At 38.2% G+C, this 26,249-nt stretch overlaps 1 protein-coding gene across 1 annotated transcript in view; it reads left to right on the forward strand.

Moving 5' to 3' along the window:
- OTOG (otogelin) overlaps nt 1–26,249 on the forward strand; it is a 114,686-nt gene that overhangs the window by 61,261 nt on the left and 27,176 nt on the right. The window contains exons 29-37 of the mRNA XM_070744041.1: nt 3,171–3,327; nt 4,273–4,299; nt 5,868–6,035; nt 10,714–10,992; nt 19,000–19,117; nt 20,176–20,255; nt 21,097–24,173; nt 24,949–25,117; nt 25,833–25,978. Of these exons, the coding sequence (XP_070600142.1) occupies nt 3,171–3,327; nt 4,273–4,299; nt 5,868–6,035; nt 10,714–10,992; nt 19,000–19,117; nt 20,176–20,255; nt 21,097–24,173; nt 24,949–25,117; nt 25,833–25,978 (4,221 nt within the window). The remainder of the gene's footprint in view (nt 1–3,170; nt 3,328–4,272; nt 4,300–5,867; nt 6,036–10,713; nt 10,993–18,999; nt 19,118–20,175; nt 20,256–21,096; nt 24,174–24,948; nt 25,118–25,832; nt 25,979–26,249) is intronic.

Genomic DNA, 26,249 nt, shown 5'->3' on the forward strand with positions numbered 1-26,249 from the left:
AAAACACACGCGCGGCGTTTCGCTGCCTCCTACAGCGGGGGGCGTGTGTTTTTAAAACATCGGAGCCAGGCATGGGGAGGCCTCTCAATCAACCCCCGAGTCCGGGGTTTGGGGCTCGGAGGCTGATTAAAAGCCTTCCTCCCGTGCCGGCTCTGATGTTTTAAAACACACTACGCGCGGCGTTTCCGCTGGCCTTCCGTACAGCGGGGGCGTGTGTTTTAAAACATCGGAGCCGGCATGGGGAGGGCTCTCAATCAACCCCCGAGGTCCGGGTTTGGGGCTCGGAGGCTGATTAAAAGCCTCCCGTGCCGGCTCTGATGTTTTAAAACACAACGCGCGGCGTTTCCGCTGCCTCCTACAGCGGGGGCGTGTGTTTTAAAACATCGGAGCCGGCATGGGGAGGCTCTCAATCAACCCCCGAGTCCGGGTTTGGGGCTCGGAGGCTGATTAAAAGCCTCCCCGTTGCCGGCTCTGGATGTTTTAAAAACACACGCGCTGGCGTTTCCGCTGCCTCCTACAGCGGGGAGGCGTGTGTTTTAAAACATCGGAGCCGGCATGGGGAGGCTCTCAATCAACCCCCGAGTCCGGGTTTGGGGCTCGGAGGCTGATTAAAAGCCTCCCCGTGCCGGCTCTGATGTTTTTAAAACACACGCGCCGAGGCGTTTCCGCTGCCTCCTACAGCGGGGGCGTGTGTTTTAAAAACATCGGAGCCGGCATGGGGAGGCTCTCAATCAACCCCCGAGTCCGGGTTTGGGGCTCGGAGGCTGATTAAAAGCCTCCCCGTGCCGGCTCTTACTCGTTTTAAAACACACGCCCCCCCAGCTTTAGGAAGGGCAGCGGAAAACGCCCGTGCGCGTGTGTTTTAAAACATCAGAGCCGGCACGGGGAGGCTTTTAATCAGGCCTCCGAGCCCCAAACCCCGGACTCGGGGGTTGATTGAGAGCCTCCCCCATGCTGGCTCCGATGTTTTAAAACACACGCCCCCCGCTGTAGGAGGCAGGCGGAAGACGCCGGAAACGGCCTCGCGGCGTGTGTTTTAAAACATCAGAGCCGGCACGGGGAGGCTTTTAATCAGTGTGTTTTAAAAACATCAGGAGCCGGCACGGGGAGGCTTTTAATCAGCTCCGAGCCCCAAACCCGACTCGGGGGTTGATTGAGAGCCTCCCCATGCCGGCTCCGATGTTTTAAAACACACGCCCCCGCTGTAGGAGGCAGCGGAAACGCCGCGCGTGTGTTTTTAAAACATCAGAGCCGGCACGGGGAGGCTTTTAATCAGCCTCCGAGCCCCAAACCCGGACTCGGGGGTTGATTGAGAGCCTCCCCATGCTGGCTCCGATGTTTTAAAAGACACGTGCGGCTTTTCTGCTGCCTCCTGGCGAACTTCCCCGCTGTAGGAGGCAGCGGAAACGCCGCGCGTGTGTTTTAAAACATCAGAGCCGGCACGGGGAGGCTTTTAATCAGCCTCCGAGCCCCGAACCCGGACTCGGGGGTTGATTGAGAGCCTCCCCATGCCGGCTCCGATGTTTTTAAAAGACACGCGCGGCTTTTCTGCTGCCTCCTGGCGAACTTCCCCGCTTTAGGAGGCAGCGGAAAAGCCGCTTATTTTTTCTTGCTTATTTTTTCCCGCCACTCGCAGCGAAAGTGCCCCCGGTTTTTTTTGCCGCCCCCCCCCCCCCCCCGCCCGCCTCTCGCAGCAAGTTCTTGTCCGGGCGTTTTTTTTTGCCCCCCCCCCCCCGCCCGCCTCGCAGCAAGTGCTTGTCCGGGCGTTTTTTTTGCCGCCCCCCCCCCCCCGCCCGCCTCTTGCAGCAAGTGCTTGTCCGGGTGTTTTTTTTGCCCCCCCCCCCCCGCCCGCCTCGCAGCAAGTGCTTGTCCGGGCGTTTTTTTTGCCGCCCCCCCCCCGCCCGCTTCTGCACCCCCCAGCAGAAGCCAAGGACTCACCAAGAGCTGGATATTGTACTGAGAAGAGCCGGCCTGGCTTGCTTTGCTTCGGAGAAATAAAGCGTCACGCCCCCCTGACGCTTTTGGCGGCAAAAGAGCCCAGCATCGCTTCGGAAGCCGCCGAAAGCGTCAGAGGGGCGTGACGCTTTATTCGGCTCTGCATCAGCTCGGAAGCAAACCAAGCCAGGCCGGCTCTTCTCGGCTCGTATCCCGAATGGAAGCTCGTGAGTCGAACAAAAATTTCTCTACTCTCCCAGCTCGTATCTCGAGTAGCTCGTAAGTAGAGCTGCTCGTATGTCGGGGTTCCACTGTATAAGGGCAGACTACATGGATCATGAGGTCTTTTTCTGCCGTCAGTCTTCTATGTTTCTATGTTTCTATGACTTCCATCAAATGTAGTGTATCAATACAGGTCTGAGCAGAGTTCCAAATTTGAAAAGAGAATCTGATACAAAGTGTGCACCTAGGAGAAATACTTCAAACAAAGCATGCCTCCCTCCCTTGGATTGTCATCAGTTGCAAAAGCAGCCATGAAAGCCCAGGAAAAGACATAATTATTTTAAAGGGTTCTCCCAAGGTACAGAAGCCTGCCCACAAACACAGCATGCCACATTTTTCTTTTGAATCCACGTTTTTGTATAAACCACCGTTATAGGATGTCAGTTAACATACGTGCATATGTTCCTGTCAATATACACATTATTTTTTCTTAGTAATAATTTATCTCCCTATTCAAATACTGTAATACAAATATCAGAAAATGTATGTATGCATAGGACGTAAACTAGAAATTTTAATATTCATTTATATTTCACAAAACCAAAACATTCTACCTCTGTTACGAAGTAGAATAGAAGAGCTCCTTGGGGTAAAGGATATAGGAGCTGGTTACTACTAAAACCTTCTCCTTTACTACTCGCCCTCATTTTGAGAGTTTCCTGGTATCCAACAACAGATTTTCTTTAGTGAAAGTGGCGGCAAAGAGAAGGCGAAACTGGCTAAGGGCAACTTCTTCCCTTAGTTCAAGCATCTGTGGATTGGAATTCAGAGAATGTTCCCACCAGCAGGAGGAAATTTAGGATTGGACTATAATGCCAAATACAGATAAGTAATAAATATGTGACACGTTTCATAGACATGCCCCTAAAATTTAGTTCAGATGCTTGCTCTTTATGTATAAATCAGTATTTAAGTAGGGGATGATTTATTACAGTAATGTTTACATTTTTCAGGTTGATGTCACTTGGTTTTATTCAAACTGTTTGATGGACACATGTGGTTGTAATCAGGGAAGGGATTGTGAATGTTTCTGTACAAGTGTTTCAGCCTACGCTCATCAGTGTTGTCAACAAGGAGTTACAGTAGACTGGAGATCTCCTAGATTATGTCGTAAGTATGGTAACCAGAATATATTTAGAAACCTTGCAAGGACATATTATCAGCTTGATTTTGCTTCTTCATGCATGCATATTCAGCGGGCTTTTTATTGTGTAATATTCCTTTCTTGCATTCAAGAATTGGCTAAAACTTCTGCAGTTTTATGAATCAGGCACATTAAATATAGTACAAAAGGATCAATCATAAGAGTCCATCCATCCATCCATCCATCCATCCATCCATCCATCCATCCATCCATAGCTAGTGATAAATACTGTTCTATATCTTAATGACTTTTATCTTTCAGTTAATTACAGAATCAGTGATATCCTCTTCTATTATCATATCTGATAGTGGGAGACCAAGTTTCTTATAACGAAGCTTCATTATCATTCCTGCTTTACCTTCATAGGCTTACATATATATAAATACAAATTCAAAATTGTAACTACAAACTGCAGAAAATTTGCCCATTTCTGATTTATATCTGCAATTCTGTTTACAGTATCAAATCTAAGCGAAATGATGAAAGTAAGGATTTTTTTTTAAATGTGTGTTAGGTTGAACTGTAGACTTAGCAATACATTGAATAATATCTCACAAGCAAACTTTTGAGCACAACTCTTTCCCCCCTTATTCTTACACCTTGTATTTGGGTTAAAATTATATCCTGCACTTAAGTATTTGGAGAATGTCTGTGGTTGCTGTTTTGAATTCAGATTACTATTCTGATACAAATGTGCTTTGTGTTCATAGAAAACTGTGATATTGTTTGTTATAGGAAAGACAACTAAAATTATTACTGTGCCACTAGAGGTCATAAAAGGATAAGTATTTTCTTATTACAGTCAGTGAAAAATTCTGCCAGCTTTAATTCCTCTTCTCATTGGAGATGAAAGCGAAATGGCTTGTGTATGCATACATACATTCTAATTATTTGCTTTTGTTTTTTTATAGCATATGATTGTGAATATATCAATAAAGGTAAGCAATGATGTGAGAGCTAAGTATTTTTCCTTATGCCCCTTCCATGTTAGTAATACTTGTGCAATGCATTAGAATATGTTGTTATTTAAATATGCATGTATAACTATGTCATTATAGTGTTGAAATACAGTAAATAATATAAAATAATATAAAATTTGTCAGGCAGGCTAATCCACAGAATTATTCTTTGGATCTCAAACCTAGTTACATTCCTACATTCTTGATTAGGTAGAAAATCAAGGAGAATATAAAAAGAAAAAGCTGAAGAAAGTAAGCATATCTCAGTAGAAGTTATAACAGCTTTTCTTCTCCTTAGCAATTTTCTGCTATGAATGTTTTATCTTAACTTTTAATGTTTAAAAGTCATTAATTCCTTTATTTTCCATTGGGAAAAAAGAATATTTTTTATTTAGCTCAATGCTTTAGTATTGATATATAATGTTTCATGTATATTCTGATTTGATTATTTGGGTAGTATGTTATGTTATTTTTTAAAAAAAGTATTACTGTATATTGCAATTGTTTAATTCATCATGGACCCTTTCTTTTGCCCTGTAGATTTTTAGTCTGTTAATAGCACATAGTTCAAGGTTGTCAAACTGGCATCCTGTGGGCCAGATGTGTGATGCAGGCCATGCCCATCCCAGCTCCACAAATGGAAAAAACCCCATCATGAAATGTCATATGACAGCAACTTGACGCCACGAGTTTGACATAGTGCCTTTGTACTATCAAGTTACTTCCTAAGCAGTTACAAACATTTCATAATATCACAAAAGCTCAGTCAATAGTTAGAAGGTCCTAATTTCAAAAATATCTGGCTATTTGCCAGACTAAACCCTCTGGGCTTTGGTAATAGTTGAGAGTGCCCAACATGTTTTTAAAAATACTTTTTCCATATTGCTGTTACATTCTTGAAAAAATAATCTGCATGCCTAGCCTGTATGCCACAAGATGTACAGTGAGGAAGTACGAGAATATTTTACTAAGTGAAGCAATTAGTATCACCGCAGTAGTTAGAACCAAATCATCTCTTTACCACATCAGTCCTTTTAGGTAATAGTTTCTGTTTTACAAAATCCTAATTAACTATAGTGCTCACAAAATGCTTTTGGGGTATATTCCCTCTCAGTCCATTTCTCTGGGGTTTTGATATGAGGAAACAAGCAAATCCAGTAGGCAAGGAACACGTACAGATTTACTGCATATTACTCCCGACATTTGGAAGATGTATTTAGTGTATATGGAGAGTCTTTTTTGTGTGTGTACTGATTTTTGGATAAACAGGCTCTTTTCCTTCATTCCTTCTTTATTGAATTTTAAACCCTTTTACCCATTTTAATAAATCTCTGATTGTAAGATAAGGTTCAGGCAGTTCATTTATGAAATGAAGTTTGCAAGAGTTCTGTAGTTCTAAATTAATGTTTAAGAATCGTAATTCTTATTCTTAGGAATGTCTGCTAATGATGGTGTTTTCTTTGCTGCTGTTGAACTGACTGATAAACCCATGATACAGACATTTAGACAGATTCATCAGAAAATATAACTTCTTTCTTTCTTGACAGTTCTGGGGAAAGGTCCCTACAAATTGGTTAGCTATTTGGATGGAAAAACTATAATTGCAGCAAAACTACAGGATGGTTCTGTTTTCCCAGCAAGAGAAGATGACTTAGCTTCGGGGGATGCTTTAACCTTCATGTTAACGTCACCGCTGTATAAGCCCAAAGCACATGGTAAATCTAGTAACTCTGTGAAATAGATCTGTGGTACTAAACATTGGCAACTTTTAAGTTCTGTGGAATTTTAATTCTAAGATTTCTCCAGCCAGCTCTGCTGATTGGGCAATTCTGGGAGTTATAGTCCATACATGCAAAAGCTGTGGGGGTTGAAAAACACTACTTTAGATAATATATATCATAAGCAATTAAAAAAACATTCCAGATGTTGGTTTACAAACACTGAGGCAAACACTGACTGGCCATATTGTATTAATAAGCATTCAGAGACATCTGGATGGTTAATGTTGTTGGTAGAAATACTGTAGATGGATTTGTTCAGAGCCAGAAAAACAATTTTTACATTTCGCACAGCCAAATTAACAAAATTAACTTCTCCCACTTCGGAATTTTAGCAGCAGTAGCACTTAGACTTGTATGCTGCTTCACCGTGATTTACAGCCCTCTCTAAGCAGTTTACAGAGTCAGCATATTGCCCCAACAATCTCGGTCCACATTTTACCGACCTCGGAAGGATGGAAGGCTGAGTCAACCTTGAACCATTCAAAACTGAACTGCTAGTAATTGACAGTCAGCAGCGAAGTAGCCTGCAATACTGCAAACCACTGCGCCACCACTGCTCTTTAGAAAGTTTCATAGCAGAAACACTCAATGTTCCAAATTTCAGTGGGTTTTTTTTAATATACGATCAAAGGTCTCCACTTAGAGAGTAGGTTTTTTACAAGACAATTGGTGATTTATAAATAGCATGATACTTAGTATTCAGATCGACAATTTTGTAAACACATTAGCCTTAATATTTTAATGCAGGATAGGTAGAGAAACCTAAGAGGAAATATGGAAATTGAAAGCAGCTGGTTAGCTATGAAACTAATGAGATAAAAACAGGTCAGCTGAGGATATACTATAATGGTTGGCAGCAAATTAAGATTCTGGTTAAGTGAAAAACTGCAACTGTATAAAAATACCTTTTAAAAGATAATTGCCATTAATTGTGTTCTTCACTAAAATATGGACTTTGCCAACTCCTTAGGATTGCTCATATGGATGGATGCTTTGGCTGTATATATTATTTTCGCATTTCTAAAATGTACATTTTATCCATTTTTGCCTGTTATTTCAGCCTTTTGAAATAAAAGTAACTGCAAGCATTAAAATCACTTATACTTAAATACTAAAGTTCAACATAATTCTTGTCATAGACGAAATGCCAATTTATCTATAAAGCAGCTGGTTAGCAGTAAAACTAATGAAATACAACTGAGGATATATGGTAATAGATTGGTGGCAAATTGAGATTATGGTTGTGTGAAGGAAATAGAAAAGAAGCAAACTGATGAAAAATATCTGGAGAAAAAGATATTACTAATTATTAAAAGGCAGTCAATTTTATATCACCAGTTAACTGAACATGAACTGAATATTTTTATAAATACAGTGGTACCTCAAGATACGAACCCCTCGTCTTACGAACAACTCGTGATACGAACCGGGGTTCAGAAAAAATTTGCCTCTTCTTACGAACTTTTTTCGAGTTACGAACCGGCGTTTGGAGACTGCTGGGAAGCCGCGCGGCTGTTTTAAAAGGTGACAGCCGGGCGGTGGGGCTTCCCAGAAGCCTCCTGAACGCCGGTTCGTAACTCGAACAAAGTTCGTAAGAAGAGGCAAAATTTTTCTGAACCCCGGGTTCGGTTCGTGAGGTTGCTGGGAAGCCCCCCAGGCCGGCTGTCACCTTTTAAAACAGCCGCGCGGCTTCCCAGCAGTCGCCGAAAGCTGTTTTTTTGCGGGGGGGTTTTTGGTTGCACGGATTAATTGACTTTACATTGTTTCCTATGGGAAACAATGTTTCGTCTTACAAACCTTTCGTCTTACGAACCTCCTCCTTGCACCAATTAAGTTCGTATCATGAGGTATTACTGTATCATTTATTTCTAGATATGCTTTCTTATGTAATTTCTGGAAATGCTTTTATTTCGGATAGAACACCAGGACAAAGAACTGTATCCCCCTGATATGGCCCACATACTGTATATGGATAGGTTGTTGCAAGTGACAATGAAAGATCTTAAGGTCCTGAGAGAAACCTTTATAGCTCCATTGTTTGAATTCAGTTTGTGAAGTTAATGATAGTTCCAGATATGAGTGTCAGTTATTGATATATTTTTTTTAAAATCCACCTTTGGAAAGTAAGCTGTTCATTTTCAGTTTTAACACTCTATGCAGTATCTCAACATTTTCTTTATAATTCTGATTAGAAAAATACAGAGCCCTTACATTCATCAATCTTTGTTATGATTCAGCAAGCAATGGTTGCTTATGCTACAATAAATTTTCAGCTTCAGTAATTAAAGAAAATAGGAGCTGCTTCTCTTTCACCATATTCTAAATACACTTTACGATGGAAAATTAAATAGTATCCTAGGAAATGAATTACTATGTCACTTAACATTTGTTTAACGGATGAGGACAATAGATTTTATAGCAGTCTTACAATAACTGCTTCTCTTTCACCATATTCTAAATACACTTTATGATGGAAAATTAAATAGTATCCTAGGAAATGAATTACTATGTCACTTAACATTTGTTTAACGGATGAGGACAATAGATTTTATAGCAGTCTTACAATAATGTTAAACAGAATAATGTAGTGTACAATGAAATAATATTTGGGACAAAAGATATTCAATTAGGTCACAATTCTATCACTCTTTTAATAAGCATTATTTTAAATCTACTGGAAATAAGTTTAATCAATTTTGGAAAGCAAGAAAAATCTTACAATACAGGTTTTACATTTTAGGGTTATTTTTTAAATAATGTATTGGTTTGGAGATGAACGAAGGATTTTTTTGCTTTGAACTTGTTAATTCTTTACTTTCAGAAAGAATTCCTGGACTGAAATTCCTGGACTGAAATAATGTTAAATAGTGTTAAAAGTACATAGTTTTGGGTTAAGTTAAGCTTGACAGAATCTGGCTAAATTTTAACAAAATAGCAATCAAGATAGATTAAACAGTTTTATTATTATAGTTTATTATTGCAGTAACAGAGTAGAACAATTTAATTTAATAATAAAATTGGCATATCCGCATCAAGCATAATATAGCTGATAATATATCAAAATAACTATTAATAATTCTTCATATAATTCATATAAAACCTTTCCCAACTGAAAAATTTGTTTAGGTTCCATCATAGACAGTATGCAGAATATGGCTACATGACCTGAAATCACCTCCTGGTCAACTAATAGGACATGTTTAGTCCTGCCAAAATATCATGTTGCAATGGGAAATGTATCTCAAATATAAGAGTCAGTGCAATAGTACAGTACATCATTTTCAGTTTTGATCTCACCCTTCCATAGAGACAGAAGCAGCATTCTTTAGAATTGCTGCAAAACCTTCCCTCTAGATAATCAGACTGGGCGACAATTCAATTTGCCAATGTAAAAGTTATTCTAGTATTCCGACATGCAATCTTAAAGAAACAAATAATGGGTTTGTGATCACACAAAGTGGTGTCTATTTAAAATTATTCTGGTGGTCAGAATATCTGGCATGTTGTTTACAGATTAGTCTGGCCTGTCAAAAACCTACTGAGATAGAACAGAACAGAATAGAATAGAATAGAATTCTTTATTGGCCAAGTGTGATTGGAACACAAGGAATTTGTCTTGGTTTATATGCTCTCAATGTACATAAAAGAAAAGATAAGTTTAGTACATTATATATCAGTACATTAATTGAAAAATCCCACACTACCTTAGGGTGCAACTAAGTAATTCACACCAGGAATAATGGAGTTTATTTCATAGTTGAAAATTAATTTAAGCTAACACATGCTGTTTGCATCTGAGTGTTAATTGATTTCATTCTAGTCTTAGCTGAAAAAAATGTATTTGGATGCATCATGGACTCAGAAATAAGCCCCTTTAGAAATCATGATTGAACAGCCTCAAATGGCCACTCTCTCTTTAAAGACATATACTGTACTTGAAAATATAGCACAAGATAGCTGTGACATTCCTTTGGCCTCAAATATTTTTAGTTCACCTGGTATACGGTATAATTACTACCTTTTGTATAGAACAATATTAAGTGAAGAGCTACATTCCTTGCTCTGTCTTTTAATGACAGAATTTGGACTGTTTAAATGGAAAACATTTCTGAGACATTTAAAGAACTTACCATTAACCTGTTTAATAACATTCCTATTAATTTACCATTTATGTTATTATCTAGGGGGGACTCTTTGAAATTTTTTTTTTTTTGTAATTGATAGGTAATAGCGAAATCTGTGTGATTAATGATTATAGTTGATTAATGCTCTCCTCAGTTCTATAGGTAAAATTGAGATGATGGCTGTATCATCTGCACATAAAAATAAAGCAACAGGTCTATCAATCAAGCTTAGCAGGGATGTTTCAGTTTTGTCACTTTTGCCACCACATCTAAAATTAAATAGCAAAGAGGCTAAATTACACCACAGCAGAATGCTGACCTTGGTTATTCACCCAAGTTTGGATGTAGGTATCACCATGCAACATTTTAATAAGTGTCAGCAGCCACCTATTAATGGAATTATAATTGACATACAACTTAAAAGCTAATCACTATAATCTACCCTTGACCACTTCATCATATTTCTTCATTGTTTTTTTGCTTTTCAGATCCACACCTGGTTTCACTGGAAGCAGCTGACAGACCAAATTATTTTCTTTATTTAGCTTCTAATAATACCCTCGTTCTTTCCAAGTGGGAAAGAAATGAACGTTTTCAGAACAGGTCAACATTTGCCATGCACAAAAACACGTGGTTCTCAGGATATAGTTCTTTTGAATCGTTTGCTATACCAGGAATGTTTATCCACATTTCAGCTTCTTCTGTGACGGTCGTTAAATATCATCACTCTGAGGCATTCAGACTCTCTACACTTTTTAAACTTGTAGGTAAGTAGTTGAATATGAACACAATGATTATACTTTCCTATGGTTTTGCTGTATTTTATTGAGGAAGTGAAAGCTATAAAAACTTTCATGGAGGCCAAGCCAGTATCATTTATATACTGAAGTGCTTATTCATGAGATGAACCGTTGCAGGATTGGTAACTGATGGCTATCCAGAGGTTTCTGAAGTTGTAGCAACTGTAGTCAACTTGATCAGTAGTAAATAAATGCTGGCAGTTGAGTTCAGCATGTATGGAGGGCCAAAAGTCTTAGAATCTGTGATTCTTAGGATCACAGATTCACTTAGTCCAAGAAATGTCTTCATTTGTGGGGGAAAAGTTTCAGATCCCCCCATCAGCACTTGCTGACTTCAACCCGGAATTGGTGTGTGTGTGTGTATTTCTGTGTGATACACTCTACTCAGTTGAAATATAAATAAATAGCATGAAAATTAACAAAATGACACAGTAAGTTTTATTTAATGTGATTTTTTGTACAGGGCAAAAATAAGCAGGGGAGGAATGAAAAGGAATATACTCTACTTGTGCCAGGATAATGTTGCAGGTTCCAACCTGGATCAATTTCTGGGGCCAGAGGTTTAGTCTTCTGAGCTTTCAGACTCATGCTGAAGCCCATCTTCAGGGTACTAGCAGAGTGCGTGCTTTGGGCTATTATGTATGTGATATTTATATGATGCCTCTTGTGTGGGGCTTTTTAGTTGATTGGGGTGTTGCTGGCTAGTAAATCATTGGCGGTTGTTTTCTTGTGCTGTCAAGCTCTCTCCTCTTAAGTACTTGATAATCTGATGGTACATCAGTTGACTGATGAGGGACCTATTTCCCAGGCCACAATCACACCCCTGGGTGTTTCTGTGCTTGGTCATCCAACAATTTTAGTACCTGCAAAATTAAATGCGTGTTCACAATGTGCATTGTGAGGCCATCAATGACTTCGGGTCTCCTCGTCTCACTGCTCGCCTGTGTTCTTGCAATCTGGTGGTTAGCTTCCCTAGTTCCAAGGGCAATCTATGAAAGAGATCTGGCAGATTACATTGGAAGTATCTCCCACCTCCAGGTGATCTTCCTAATGCATAATTTGTCTTCATATTGTAGCCTCTGGGCACCTAGGAGCCGGAATGCTAAATTGCATTTGCCGCTGCAGCTCGTAAGTTCTTGCAGGGCCAGTGCGATTTGGCTGCTGCACCTGAGGAGGCAGCAAAATCGTGCACGGAGCCACAGGTGTGCCTGTGTTTCGGAGAGGGTTTTTTTGCTTCCGCGCATGCCGAAACATGGGCGCACCTGTGGCTCCGTGCACGATTTTGCTGCCTCCTCAGGTGCAGCAGCAAAATCATGCTGGCCCCACAAGAACTTATGAGCCGTGGCGGCGAGCGCAGTTTAGCGTTCCGGCTCGTAGCTCACCGCTGCCTCTGGGAGGAATGCAATGCCCACTTGCAGATTTCAGAAGCTGCTTCCGAAATGTTTTTGATGCATGGCAAGGTGTGTCATGTAGTTGGTCTTCTTTCGCGTTGCAGAGACAACTTTAAACAAATTGTTGCAGTAACCCATTCAGCCTATAGGGAGAGGTTTTTGTGGCTGTTTTGGTTTTGGGTACAGCAAATATTTAGGTCACTGAATGATGGAATCTAGTTTGGAGTCAGAAGGGAAGGGTTCTTTCTCAGAGGACAAAGAGAATGGAGCTTGGAATATCTGGTAGATAGGAAAAGAGTGAAGAGGAATGTTCCTCTCTAAAAAGTCACAGAGTATATCTAATAGTTACCCAGATAGTTATTTTAGTCTGGCAAGGTTCTGTCATAGGCAAACAGTAAAGAACTACTCAGAGTGGTAAATTTGTTGTGGGTGGGGCATGTCTTGGGATTGTTATGTATCTTGGGACTGGTCTTTAGGTGTCATGTGAATTTCATTTGTATGGGTATGCTCTGTATATACATACAATGACAATAAAGTATTTATTGATTTATTTATTTAGAGTAACTCCATATGTTGCTCATGGTTCTTTGGGCCTGATGTTGTATTTCATGCAAGATGATATGGCTCTTAGTATGCAAACCCTCTACTGATCAAATGTTAACCTTCTAAAAAAACATTTTTAGGATAAATATGTCATCTACATATTTAATGTAAAGGCAGATGGAAAAAAAATCAGTTTTTCAAAAAACAGTACAATTCCTCTTTCCCAGCATCCACCTTATTTTTTGAAGAGATTAAAAATCTCCAGAGAGATCTGGGGAAACTGTAGGAGGCAAGTGAGAGGAAACAAAGGGGAAGAAAAATCTTGCTGTTAAGTTAAATTTACAATGTTTCTCAACTTTGATAACTTTAGTTTATATGGATTTTAACTCCAAGAATTTTTTATCTTTTTAAATTGCCAATATTGAGAAACACTGAGAATTGAAGTAGTACTAAATTTGCTGATAGAAAAACAATCTCAGTTAATGCGGTTTATCACTTCCCAAACCACTTTAGATACTTGGCTGAATTACCGTACTTTTTGGAATATAAGATAAGATGCTTCTTATACAGTGATCCCTCAATTTTCGCGATCTCGATCTTCGTGAAACGCTATATCGCGATTTTTCCCACCCGATGACGTCACTCTCTTCCTTCCTTTCTCATCTTTCTTTCTCTCTCTCTTTCTCTCTCTTGCTTCTTCCTCTCTCACACTCTCTTCCTCCATCTCTCATCTCTTTCTTTCCTTCTCTCTCTTTCTCTATCTCTCCCCCTCTTGCTCTCGAGTGGCCGCCTAGCACCTGATCTGCTCGGCAGCGCAGCAGCAGCGAGGAGCCGAAGATCCGGGTTTCCCCTTTCCGTGGGCAGCGGGGAAACCCGGATCTTCGGCTCCTCGCTGGTCCCCAATTCCGCCAACATCAGGCTGTCCACACGCCCTTTCGCCGTAACATGAGAGCCTTCCGAAAACTCTTTCCGAGCGCCTCAGAGCAGCACCCCCACCCCTCTTTGATTCCCTCAACCCGCCCGGCCCCTCGCTCCCCTTTTCCACACGCGCCACCCAAGAAATGGTTCATCCCGTCTGGGCTTCCCCCCCTTGCTCGCTCGCGCTCTCCCCCCCATCCGTGTGCGTATGCGCGCGCGCACGCCCAGGCGCCTCCATCCCGGCGGGGACCACAGCTGCGGGGCTACCCGTCGTCGACCCTCTTCCGGCAGCTTCCTCCCGAGCCCCCACACACATATGACGGAGAAAGCGGCCACTTCAGTCTTTTTCCCGGGGGGTCGTCGTCAAGCTCACCTCCAACCGAGAGAGGAGTCCGCACTGCTCCGGCTGCCGTGTCTCCTTCTCCCTCCTCCTCCTCTTCTTCCCCACTCTTCCATCCTCCGCTGCAGAGGTCGCCAGGAAGGGAGAAGAAGAGTCAATGAACGGCGCCAGCCGCCGCCTCGCCCAACGCAAAGCGCGAGAGCCCAGACCTGGAGGCAACCCGCTCGCTGTCCGCGGCGCTTCGAGTTTCTCCTCCCGGAGGCGCGTTCGGCGCTCGCTGCAGTCGAAGATCCGGGTTTCCCCTTTCCGTGGGCAGCGGGGGAAGACCCAGGGAAGGTTCCTTCGTCCGCCTAGCAGCTGATCTGCTCGGCAGCGCAGCAGCAGCGAGGAGCCGAAGATCCGGGTTTCCCCTTTCCGTGGGCAGCGGGGAAACCCGGATCTTCGGCTCCTCGCTGGTGCTGCGCTGCCGAGCAGATCAGCTGCTAGGCGGACGAAGGAACCTTCCCTGGGTCTTCCCCCGCTGCCCACGCAAACTCCACCATCTGCGCATGCGCGGCCATGGGGGGAAAAAAGGGCGCGCATGCGCAGATGGTGTTTTTACTTCCGCAACCCTACATTGCGAAAAATCGATTATCGCGAGGTGTCTGGGAACGGAACCCTTGCGATAATAGAGGGATCACTGTACACTGAATGTAGCTAAAAATGCAATACACGGAGGCAGTGATGGTCTGTGGCAATCTCTGCAGCCTAGAACAGCTGATTGGAGGTATTCCGGGAGGCCGGTCCAATCAGCTTCTCATGCTGAATCAGACTGCAATAATGTGCTGAAGCTGACCTGGCTATTTGCTATTTGCTGCAAGGACTCAGAGTTTGCAGCAGCAATCATATCCAGAAAGCACACAAAAATAACTGATTCAGCAGGATTCAATAACTTCTCTTATACTTCATATAAAATGAAGTATAAATATGTATAAGTATAAATAAATAAATATGAAAAATATGATAAGTCAAGGTAAATTGCAAACTTTCAACACCTCTAAGAACTAAAGTATTCCATTCTCATTCTGACTCATTCTGAGTACTTCCTCATCTCTAAATGAAATTAGAGACAGATTAGTAATCATTCAGATAAGAAGAGACAATGAGCACTTTTTAAAATGCTCATTGTCTCTTCTTATTTTAAATTTTAAAATGAGCACTTTTTAAAATGCTTAAGACAAGTTATCCACCCTTTGAAAGAACACATATACATATTAAATGCTATAGAATTATAAAAATTTCAGAAGGATTTCTACCAGAACTTACAAGGTGATTTCTATAAAAATTGAACAAAAGTAATATACCCATAATATTTCTAAAGCTATCAAATTTATATCTTCCCAGATTCCCAGAAAACATGCCCTTAATACTTTCTTCAAAAGCTTCAAATATATGCTTTTTAATCAAACATAAAAATGAAGCAAAATACTTCTCATTTAGGTGAGTTATATAGTCACAGGTGGAGGGACTTTCCTAATAGAATGGATGAACTACTGGTATATGCTTTTCTTATTATCAAAAAAGTATTGAATTAAAGGTTTAGTAGTAGCATTACTAAGATCTTTACTTTTGAGATATTTTCTCTTGCCAAGAAAACTACAGGGATTTGTCCCAGAGGTTTGAGAATTGGACATAATTAAGTAGAAGGGAAAAAAATTATAAAGATGATTTTTTAATTAATTTGGGACATTATATTGACCAAGCACAAATGCCATGTTTTATTTATCTTTAAGAGGGAAAGGAGAAATTGCAATCTCTATTGATATCCTTCTCTAGTGTTTGTATGTAGAAAATGTGTCTCTTTTAAAGGGAGAAACCTTTGCTTTCCAGTCTTGCCAAAGAATCTTATCCATGCCAATAGAAAACTAAAACAGTTCACCTCAGCAAGTAAGGTTGTATCAAATAATCACAAAATATTTCCTTAATCTCCATTAATCCGTGGATTTGGTTTGTAGAGTTTTATAAGCAAAGAAACCTTGATCTTGAATCTTTTTCCAGTATTCCTTTGGAAGGTTGGGCTAACTGATGCAGGCTAATTACATTATCTAAAAATATAGCTGATATTTGTTAATAGAAATGTTACCCCAGTTCTAGAGTGCAGAGGGAAAGACAGATTAAATTTCCTGATGATTATTATAAATTGCATATTAGATCAGAACCTTTCCAATTAAGAACTTCTGTTCATGAGTTCTGAAATGTATTAAAAAAACCTACCAAAGAACCTTTGATAGAGATTAACATTTTCTGAAACTCATGGGAAGATTCAGTTTTCATAAAAAAATAAAATAGATCAATAAAAATAACCATAATGAATGTGTATATTTTCATACATACAGTATATGTGTACAATGATGTATCTTCTAGATGTACTAGTTCACATAGAGGCATGATATATTTATCAGAATATTTTCAGTATAACCGATAGCAGTAATAAAATAAAGAGTTTGGTATAATTATTTTAATTACTATCTCCTGTTTGTAACATATATAACTGAATTTGTTAGTATAGATTGCATTTCTCTCCCTATCTATTTATTTTGTATATCATAATAAAAAAATTAAAATTCACTGAGATAAGCTTCTGTATCAGGTTTCCTCTAATATTCTGGATGACAATTTATCATCTTCATGTGTTGCATTAAGAATAGTCTATTGAAATTGTTCAGACCATTTATTGCAACTCATAACAATTGTAAATGAAAAAAAATGTATGTAACATAATATTTTTAGAAAGCTTAAATAATATGAAAATACTGTAGAAAGATATTCCTATAATATTTGTGTGAAATGAGGCAGTATTACTAACTTTTTTCCAAGAAAGAGGCATTAGATCAATTAATAGACTACTATCATGCTCTCAGTACTGGCTAGTTATTATTATTACATACTGTCTGCAATAGAGTTATGACCAAATAATGTTTCCAAGGGGCATGAGGAGAAAAATTATATTGCATTCATATACTGTATGTAATATAGAAAACTTCCCTCATAAAAAGCTGGTTAGTTATATATAGTATGTGCAGTATGGTTGGAGCGGATCCATTCTTTCATCTTCTTGATTTACGCATGTTGAGAAATAGGATTCTTTCACAGGTACTTGGAATTCAGTTGGGATTGCTATAAACTATAAATAGATATTGTTCCTGCATTTGTAATATGAAAACATTCCTTCCAACTGAGGCAAACATAAAGGAACTCCATATTGACTCACCCAGAGATGTAGCTCCTGAGTAAAATGCAATATAAGGACATACATGGAAGTTTAGGGTTAGTTGAATCTGTAATATAAAAACTGTGTGAATTGCCACCTACATTTCTTTCTACTTTGTGGGGTGGAGGTGGCACTCGGAGTCTACAAATAGGTTCCTGCCATACATTTCCGACATTTGTTTTTTCTCAAGTCCACATGATTCCAAATTGTCTAATAGCTATGCACTGAGGCAAATGATATGAAATGGACAAAGTGAGAGAAAGGATTATAATGTTAAGAATAACAAATACTATATAGTATTATTTTATTTTATTTTTATTTTTATTTATTAAATTTGTATGCCGCCCCTCTCCGTAGACTCGGGGCGGCTCACAACAGTAATAGAAAAAAACAATGTAGAATACAAATCTAATAATTAAAACTAAAAACCCATAATTTAAAAAACATGCACACAACATACCATACATAAACAATATAGGCCTGGGGAAGTTATCTCAGTTCCCCCATGCCTGACGACAGAGGTGAGTTTTAAGGAGTTTATGAAAGGCAAGGAGGGTGGGGGCAGTTCTAATCTCAGGGGAGATGGTTCCAGAGGGTCGGGGCCGCCACAGAAAAGACTCTTCCCCTAGACCCGCCAAACAACATTGTTTAGTCGACGGGACCCAGAGAAGGCCAACTCTGTGGAACCTAATCCGGTCGCTGGGATTCGTGCTGTCCCGGAGATATTCTGGTCCGATGCCATGAAGGGCTTTATAGGTCATAACCAACACTTTGAATACATATAAACATAGGCAAATATAACTGAATCATTAAACTGCCGAAGGGCAAATACTACAGAGATGTGAGTAAAGAATTTGACTTTAAACTTTTCATTTATTTAATTTACAAAATACCGACTTCATTGTTTTTTGAAAAGCAATAAAATGGCAAAAAAAGTATTTTTTTTATTTTAAAATTGAGAACCATTGCAAAACTGAATCACGTCTTGCTTAAAAAAAACCCCCAGAGTAAAAACTTTCCACTGCATTTCTTTCCCCCCCAAAACAACAGTCATCTAATTTTGAATAAAATAAAAGTTTTTAGTAGTTTGAAAAAGTAAAACAAAGAACAAAACAACAACAATATCCCAGCCAATCTGACTTTTGTGGAGAAAGGAAATAAAAAAGAAAAGAAAAGAAAAATTGGAGCGTATTTTTTTCTGTTAATCACTGAAATGCTGGAGAAAAGCTTTATAATTAGTGCTATACTTTTAAAATATATTTTATCTCATTTGGTTTGGTGCCTATAATTATATTTTCAGATATAAACGTAGTTCTGTTTAATTTTGTTGTTGGATTAAGTTCTTAAAGAGCACTGCATTAATTTTATGAATTGCAGTTTGTATGAGGCTAATTAGTGGCTACCTCAGTTGCCAGTAAAATTTAGCAAAAAATGCAGGTTGCTGAAAGAGGTTCTGTATTTATGAGCTAGAATATATGAGTGCATGTGCATGCATAAATATGACATTCGTACAAATGCATTTTTATTTGTAGATAGCAAATTTAAATTTTTATCCCGCTCAACCTGTGAATGGCGCTATGATGCTTGTTCAAGTCCTTGTTTCAAGACATGCAGAGATCCTTTGGCAAAACATTGTCAGACTGTTTCAAAGTAAGTACACTTATAATTTAAATAATAGCACGTTATACGTTGCCTATCAGTTTAGGAGCAAAATAGAGGCTCTGTGAAAAATGTAGCCGTTTCTACATACTTGAGGACCTTGTTATTGTTAAGGCTGTGAAGATCTTAAAAAATGGAACACAATTGATCTGTAGTGCATTAGGCTAGGAACAGCACAACAGTTGTCTACTACAGTGTTCCCTCGATTTTCGCGGGGGATGCATTCTGAGATCGCCTGCGAATTTGAATTTCCGCGAAGTAGAGATGCGGAAGTAAATACACTATTTTTGGCTATGAACAGTATCACAAGCCTTCCTGTAACACTTTAAACCCCTAAACTGCAATTTCTCATTCCCTTAGCAACCATTTAGATTATTACTTACTATGTTTATTTATTGAAGTTTATTAAAAAAATATTTATTAAAGGCGGAAGAAAGTTTGGCGATAACGTATGACGTCATCGGGTGGGGAAAACCATGGTACAGGGAAAAAAAGTATTTTTTAATTAATATTTTTGAAAAACCGTGGTATATCTGTTTCGCGAAGTTCGAACCCGCGAAAATCGAGGGACCACTGTACTACTACTGCTTGAACCTGAAGACAGCTGAGTCTATGGTAGAATATTTTTTTTAAAAACCCCCAGATATTATTAGCCTGCGTTTGAAAAATGAAATTGAGATTAAGATAAACACAATGTACTGCTAATTTGAAGCACATCAGAGCTTGCATAAAGCAATCACATAAAGTTGCTGTAGTGCATGCCAAAAATTATTGCCCCAGCATAGTAGAAAAGTAATATAGCTTGATCATAATACTAAGTGGAAAAAGAAACAGCTATCTAAGCTTCTGGAGTCTTCAGTTATTTTGAAATTAGGGCTATAATTCATAATTAAAGTTGACTTCTGTGATGAATAAACCTCATTTAGAATACTGTACACGTACCCATATATTGGTATTTTGTTGATCATTGTCTAGGAAGATTACTTAGTACTTGTTTCAATGATACATTTTGCTGTATTAAAAGTTAATTATTATTCATCTTATTTTAGAGTGGAAGGATGTGTTCCTATTTGTCCTTTGAATTTGGTGCTGGATGAACTCACTCAAAGATGTGTTTATTTTGAAGACTGTACGTATATTGTACTATTGATTAAAAATTATAGTGGTTACAAGCTGTTGATTTCAGGTTTTCAGCTTAGGAAAGTAACCCAACTTAGTTATAAAGATACATCTTCTTCCCAATATGTTGTGCAAAGGTTCAACATCTTGGCCAAACGAAGTTCCCTCACTGCTTGACTTTTGCAGTTTCCCCTACTATATTAACTGAAGTGAATAGTTCTATGAATTCCATTGCAATATCTGGAAAAAATATATGCACGGTGTTTTTTTTAAAAGATTATGCTCTCTGTTCTTTTAAGAAAGTAATATTTTCATGTCTCTTTCATGTCCAAGTATCTTATTCTGTGAAAGGGCTGATTCCCTGAAGCTTCTTCCTACATACAGAATTTTAAAGTAGATATACACTGTATGGAATAGCTATATTTGGATTTACAATTGCTAAAGAAAAAGAGGTTTTTGGCAATAAGACACTGCAAAAAGATATGACATTATGAATGTGTTCAATAAAAGATTAATTAAATTATATTTATGGAGTCAAACATGTTTTGAAATGTTAAAATTTAATCTTTTAAACATTTCGCTCAGAATAGACATATTATGAGTCTCAGGAGAAGGGCGACATAGAAATCTAATAAACAAATAAATATATAAAATATTAGAAATTAATAACAGTTAATTAAAGAATAAATAAGGAACAAACAAATCTAATAAATAAATAAATTATTATAAATTAATAACAGTTAATTAAAAATGTGCTATTCCACATTTTTAATTCTACTAGATTTAATTCTGTGTATTATTGAATTAAACATGTCTCATGTACTAGTCATCTGTTTTTTGTCTTATTTTAGGCATTGAACCAACAACTGAAGTTCAAATCCTACCATCCACTTTAAAGACACACACAGCTTTTGGGGCTCTTCAATCCTCTGCTGCAGTTCTGAGTAAAGAAATAGCTTTTTCTGTGACTCCGGCATCAAAACTTAGAGAAACAACGCCTGCATCCAGGCAGCCATTCAGTTCAACCATTGAAAAAGCTAAGCTTTCAACATTTTCTTTGCCCAATATTACTTTAGCTACATCAGATCTTTCAGCCCAATTAGCTTTTAATGCAAGTGCATTGCCAGAATTTTCACAACTTGTAACTGATTTTAGCCCTATATCTGTAGTTCCTTCACCAACAACTGGTGTAGTTACTTTGGATACCTTGCAGACAAGCAGCGTGACAAACTTTTCAATCCCCTCAGTCACTGAAGCAGAAAGTAAATTAGCAGCTACTTCAACTTCCATTGTGACTCCATCAAGTATTACAGAAGATAAATCATTAGATGTATCTAGATTAGTTTCACAAATAAAAGTGATAGGCACTCAGAGCTTCCCTACAGAGGACATAGAAAGAAAACTTCAAAAGATTACAGAAAGCCAAACGTCATCTATAGTAGCATCAAAAACAGAGCATACTGGTCAGTTCTTTACCAAAGCAACATTGCCATCTTTGGAAATATCTTCCCATTTGCCAACATCAAGGCAAACAACTCCAACCAGAACTAAGCCAGGAGTAACTCAACCAACTTTAATAATCACCAATGGTACTAAAAGTCCATTTGCTCCTTTATTTACTACTTTAGTAGCCACAAAACCAGTTCTGGAACCAGGTTCTTCAGAAACATCAAAGACAACTGTTGCTTTAATCAAACAACAACTTAAAAGTACTGTTATTCCAATAACTTCAGTACCAATAGAGCTTCCCCACGCATCCTTGACACATCCTAGTGTTTTAGTTTCTACTATTAAAAAGGAAATACCACAAAGAACTTCAAATGTTACGTATCAAACAAGTTCATATTTTTCTTTGTACACACCGATAATCTCAAAACCTCAAGTTTTTACTTCTAAACTTGCTGGAAAAACAGATACGTCGTCTCCTACTACTACAATAGTGTCCAAAAAATATTTACAAACGGAGCAGTCACTGTTTCTACAGCCAAATATGACAACGCCCGCGACTGCATCTTATAAAGTTACACCTTTGTCTACAGTAGTAATTTCTAAAACCTCAACTTCATCTGAACCATCAGTTCCAGTCTCCCCCAAAATATTTACAGAACACAAAATACCTTTGCTCCTGAAAACTACAAAGGCAAGTGTTCCAGATTCTGTTGGCGTTACAAAATTGAAAACAGAATCTGCATTTATAGAAGAAGTCATAGCCACTGTTGTTCCAGCTCCATTGGTTACTAAAAAGGTAGAATCATTTGGAACAACCGGGTATCCATCTATTCAGCATGCCATTACTGATACAGAGAAAGCAACAGAATATCTTAGTAAAAAAGAATCAGAAAAAACTACCAGTTTATATACAGGAAAAACGTCCACTTCTTATCTTCCAACGCCCCTTTCTACAGTTATAACATCAAAGATCGACATTGGTCTCGTTCCTTCATCACCTGAAATTCAGGTTCCTGTGGCTGCTGATATTCATCCAACCACTTCAAAGAGTACTTTTAGGACAGTATCACCAAGCACAACAGCTTTAAGGTCAACTCCAGAATTTACAGTAAAAGAATCTAGAGTTACTTTATTTCCATTTACTGAACTTAGCAGCAGGTCACCAACTAAAAAGGAATCAATCAAAAAAATATCAACTTCTTCAGCAACTCTTTCTGTAACAAAGTTTCCTCCCATAATCTCTCTAGTGAACAAAACATCTTTGCTTACTTCAACACAAAAGATAACTGTAGTACCAACCACTGCAAAACCATCAGTTGAGACAACAAAATCATCTGTAACTTCCAAGATTCCCACTTCCTTTGTTCGCATATCTCCAACGGAAAGCATTTCTACCCATATAAGAGAGAAATATGTTCCTCCATATCTTATAACACAAACACCAGGGAAGCACGATTCTTCACTGGCCTCCAAAGCTTATTTAACTACAAAAGGAACTTCTGTGGTGCATCAGTTTCCAGTTGAACAGACAAGTATTTATCCTCAAAGTACTTTAAGCGCAACAGAGTCAGTCAAAGTAGCAGTGCCTTCTGTCTCCCAACATACTTCACATACATTTGTTACTCCTTTAGTTGCTTCACTCACTTCTTTATTTTCTCCCCAAATCTCACTTGTAAGTGATAAAGAAACAACCCAGCAAATAATAGAGTCCTTTCCTACTGAAAAATCCAAGCCCCTTTTCCTCACCACAAAGCAAGCATCAAGTCCTTCTCAGTCATCTATAGAATCCAGCACTTTGTTTCATGTGTCAAAATCAACGTCACCATCACTAGTTATATTGGAAGCACCAGAAACTTCAATTGTAAGTCAAACAGATTCAAAAGAAAAACTATTAGTGACACCTGTATCAACATCTGTGAAGATCAGTGCTACAGAGAAGACAATAACTTTATCTAAACAAATGCCACTTTCCACTATTTCTTTCAGTTCAGCACCCATAGGACTAAGTGGACTCACAACCAAGAGTGTCACAAAATCATTAGAAAAAACAGCAGGAACAAAAGAATCTATCACATCTTTATTTCTGGTACCTTCTGACATTTCAGAAACAAAGAGCATACCTTCCAAAATACTAGAAACTGATGGAGAAATATTGGCTACAAAGCTTACACCATCACCTTCAATTAGCAAACATTCACCAACATTCCCTGCTCCACTTAGTTCAACTAATGAAACTGCAATATCAAAATCCCCATTTTTGAAGGAGGTAACAACAGCATCAGCAAGCTCTTTGCCAATACTATCAATTCATCCAAATGCTACAACAGCTACAGTAGCTCCTATCTATTTATCAACCAAACCTATATATGAATCTGGCACAGTATACGTTGCAAATGTTACTATTGCTGAAACTATGTCAGGTACTTCATCATCAGTTTTCATACCACCTGGAGAGATAGCCACTCAGCCAACATGTATAGTGAGTAACCTAATTAATTGTTCTTTATTCCACCATATGAAAGGAGGGAATTGTGGGTGTGTGTTTAAATTTGGAGATCATGGATGTGTGATATACTGTATATTAATATATAGTTTCTTACCTCTATTATTAGCTACAAATGTAGCCATCCAGAGTGGTTGAAAGTCAGAAAGCATCCAAGCTTAATAAATAAATACACAAATAAATATAATAATTGTGGCTTTCACATATTTATCCTGATCCTGCACTTCGCTGAAAACCTCATATGTCACAGTCATTGAAACATAACTTTCTTTCTATATTGTTAGCAACAAGTTTCTTATACTGTAATGCATTGTGCTAATTGCCCATGCCTTGATCATTTGCGTACCTATTAGCACTTTCTTGAACCAGTCTCTTCATAATTCTGCTCATGAGTTAATATTACTGATGAAGAAGATTAAGAACATATTCAGGGCTTTTAAACTACTGAAAATAATTTTTTGGGGCAAAGTATGTGTGCGTGCTATTTTTTTTAAATTTTAATAACTACCTTCACTTTGTAACATTATTTTTATGATTTGCATACTGTTAATGTTAAATCAAACATTGAACATTTTTCAAGGCTGCTATTTCAGAATTCAGCCTTAATTAAAACAAAAATGTATTATTGAATATTCAAGAGATCTTGGATACTTAGGCTCCTGAATTCTATTATGTTGATTTCTTGAAAATATGTTCTCTTTGCTTTTGTTTTGTTCAGAGTTGTAACCAATCTTTTCTAAATATGCCTTAGCCTGTCACAGAAAATGACTGCATAAAACATATTTGCTTAGATGGACAATTAATTCAAGTTAACCAATCACAGTACTGCCCATACAGTGCAACACAACCCAGCTGTGGATTTCTTGGACTTGCTGTTCAGATTAATGGTGACAAATGCTGCCCCAAATGGGAATGTGCATGTGAGTTATTAGTCATATCGTGTTTATTTTAAAACTGCATTAAGCTGATGAAACCTCGAACTTCAGATTAGGTTTGGAAGGAACAGATGGTAGAAATTATTCCTGCCTTACATACAAAACAGTAGCAGTTCAACCAGAAGAATATTGGGGAACTGCACAATATGCAATGGAATAGAACTCAGTGAAGGGGGATTAAAGGGATACTTGTTATGTAGAAATTTTACACAACAAATATGGATTGAGAGTTTCCAGTTCTGAGAATATTTCCATTCAAAAAAAGAAGATAATTTTTTTCACTGAATCCTCTTCCAATCAGTAGCATCTTGTGCCCCTAAGATTTTGATAAGGATTGTAGAAATTTCTGGTTGAGCATGAAATGTGAAAAGGGGAAACGGAAATAAATTGCAGACATTTATTTCAGAAATAATTCAACCTATTTTGATCTCAAATAAAAACGGTATGGAGACAAAATAATATTTTAAGATAGGAAATAGTGAAATTTCTTATTTTTCAAGACTTGGTATCAGCTGCACGCATATTAGCATTCTTTTGCAGGAAATAATCTATTTATCAGGAAATAATTTTTCAAGAATTATTTACTATATCTGTTTCATATTTTTATCTAATTTAACAAAACATTGAATTCCATTTGCCAGCAGTCGTCTGCCTGTTTTGTAATTTTTTAAAAAATAATAGTTCACATTATATTTGATAGGTCGATGCACTTTCTTCTCTGATCTGAGCTTTATCACCTTTGATGGACATCATGTGGCTTTATTTAAAGAAGCATCTTATATAATCAGCCAAACACAAGATGAAACTATAAGCATTCACATTGTTGAGAACAGAAATACCAATATGGTACTAAATCTTGCTTATTATTTTGTATTTATATAATGTGCATAAACAAATAGAATTAGACCGCTGATCCAATAGAGGTCAGAAGATCATTAATTTTGCTTTTCTTGGGAATGCATATTTGAATAATCCTTTCTATATATTTTTAGATAGTGACCTTTTAAAAACATTTTCTCTTAAATATTAAGGCAGTTGAATATAATATGGAATAGAAATTGGGGCTTACATAGGAGAGTAGTAATTTAATCCTATGGTTTAATTTTATGAGACATTG

Source organism: Erythrolamprus reginae, chromosome 1 (genome assembly GCF_031021105.1).
Source record: "Erythrolamprus reginae isolate rEryReg1 chromosome 1, rEryReg1.hap1, whole genome shotgun sequence".
Classification (NCBI taxonomy): domain Eukaryota; kingdom Metazoa; phylum Chordata; class Lepidosauria; order Squamata; family Dipsadidae; genus Erythrolamprus; species Erythrolamprus reginae.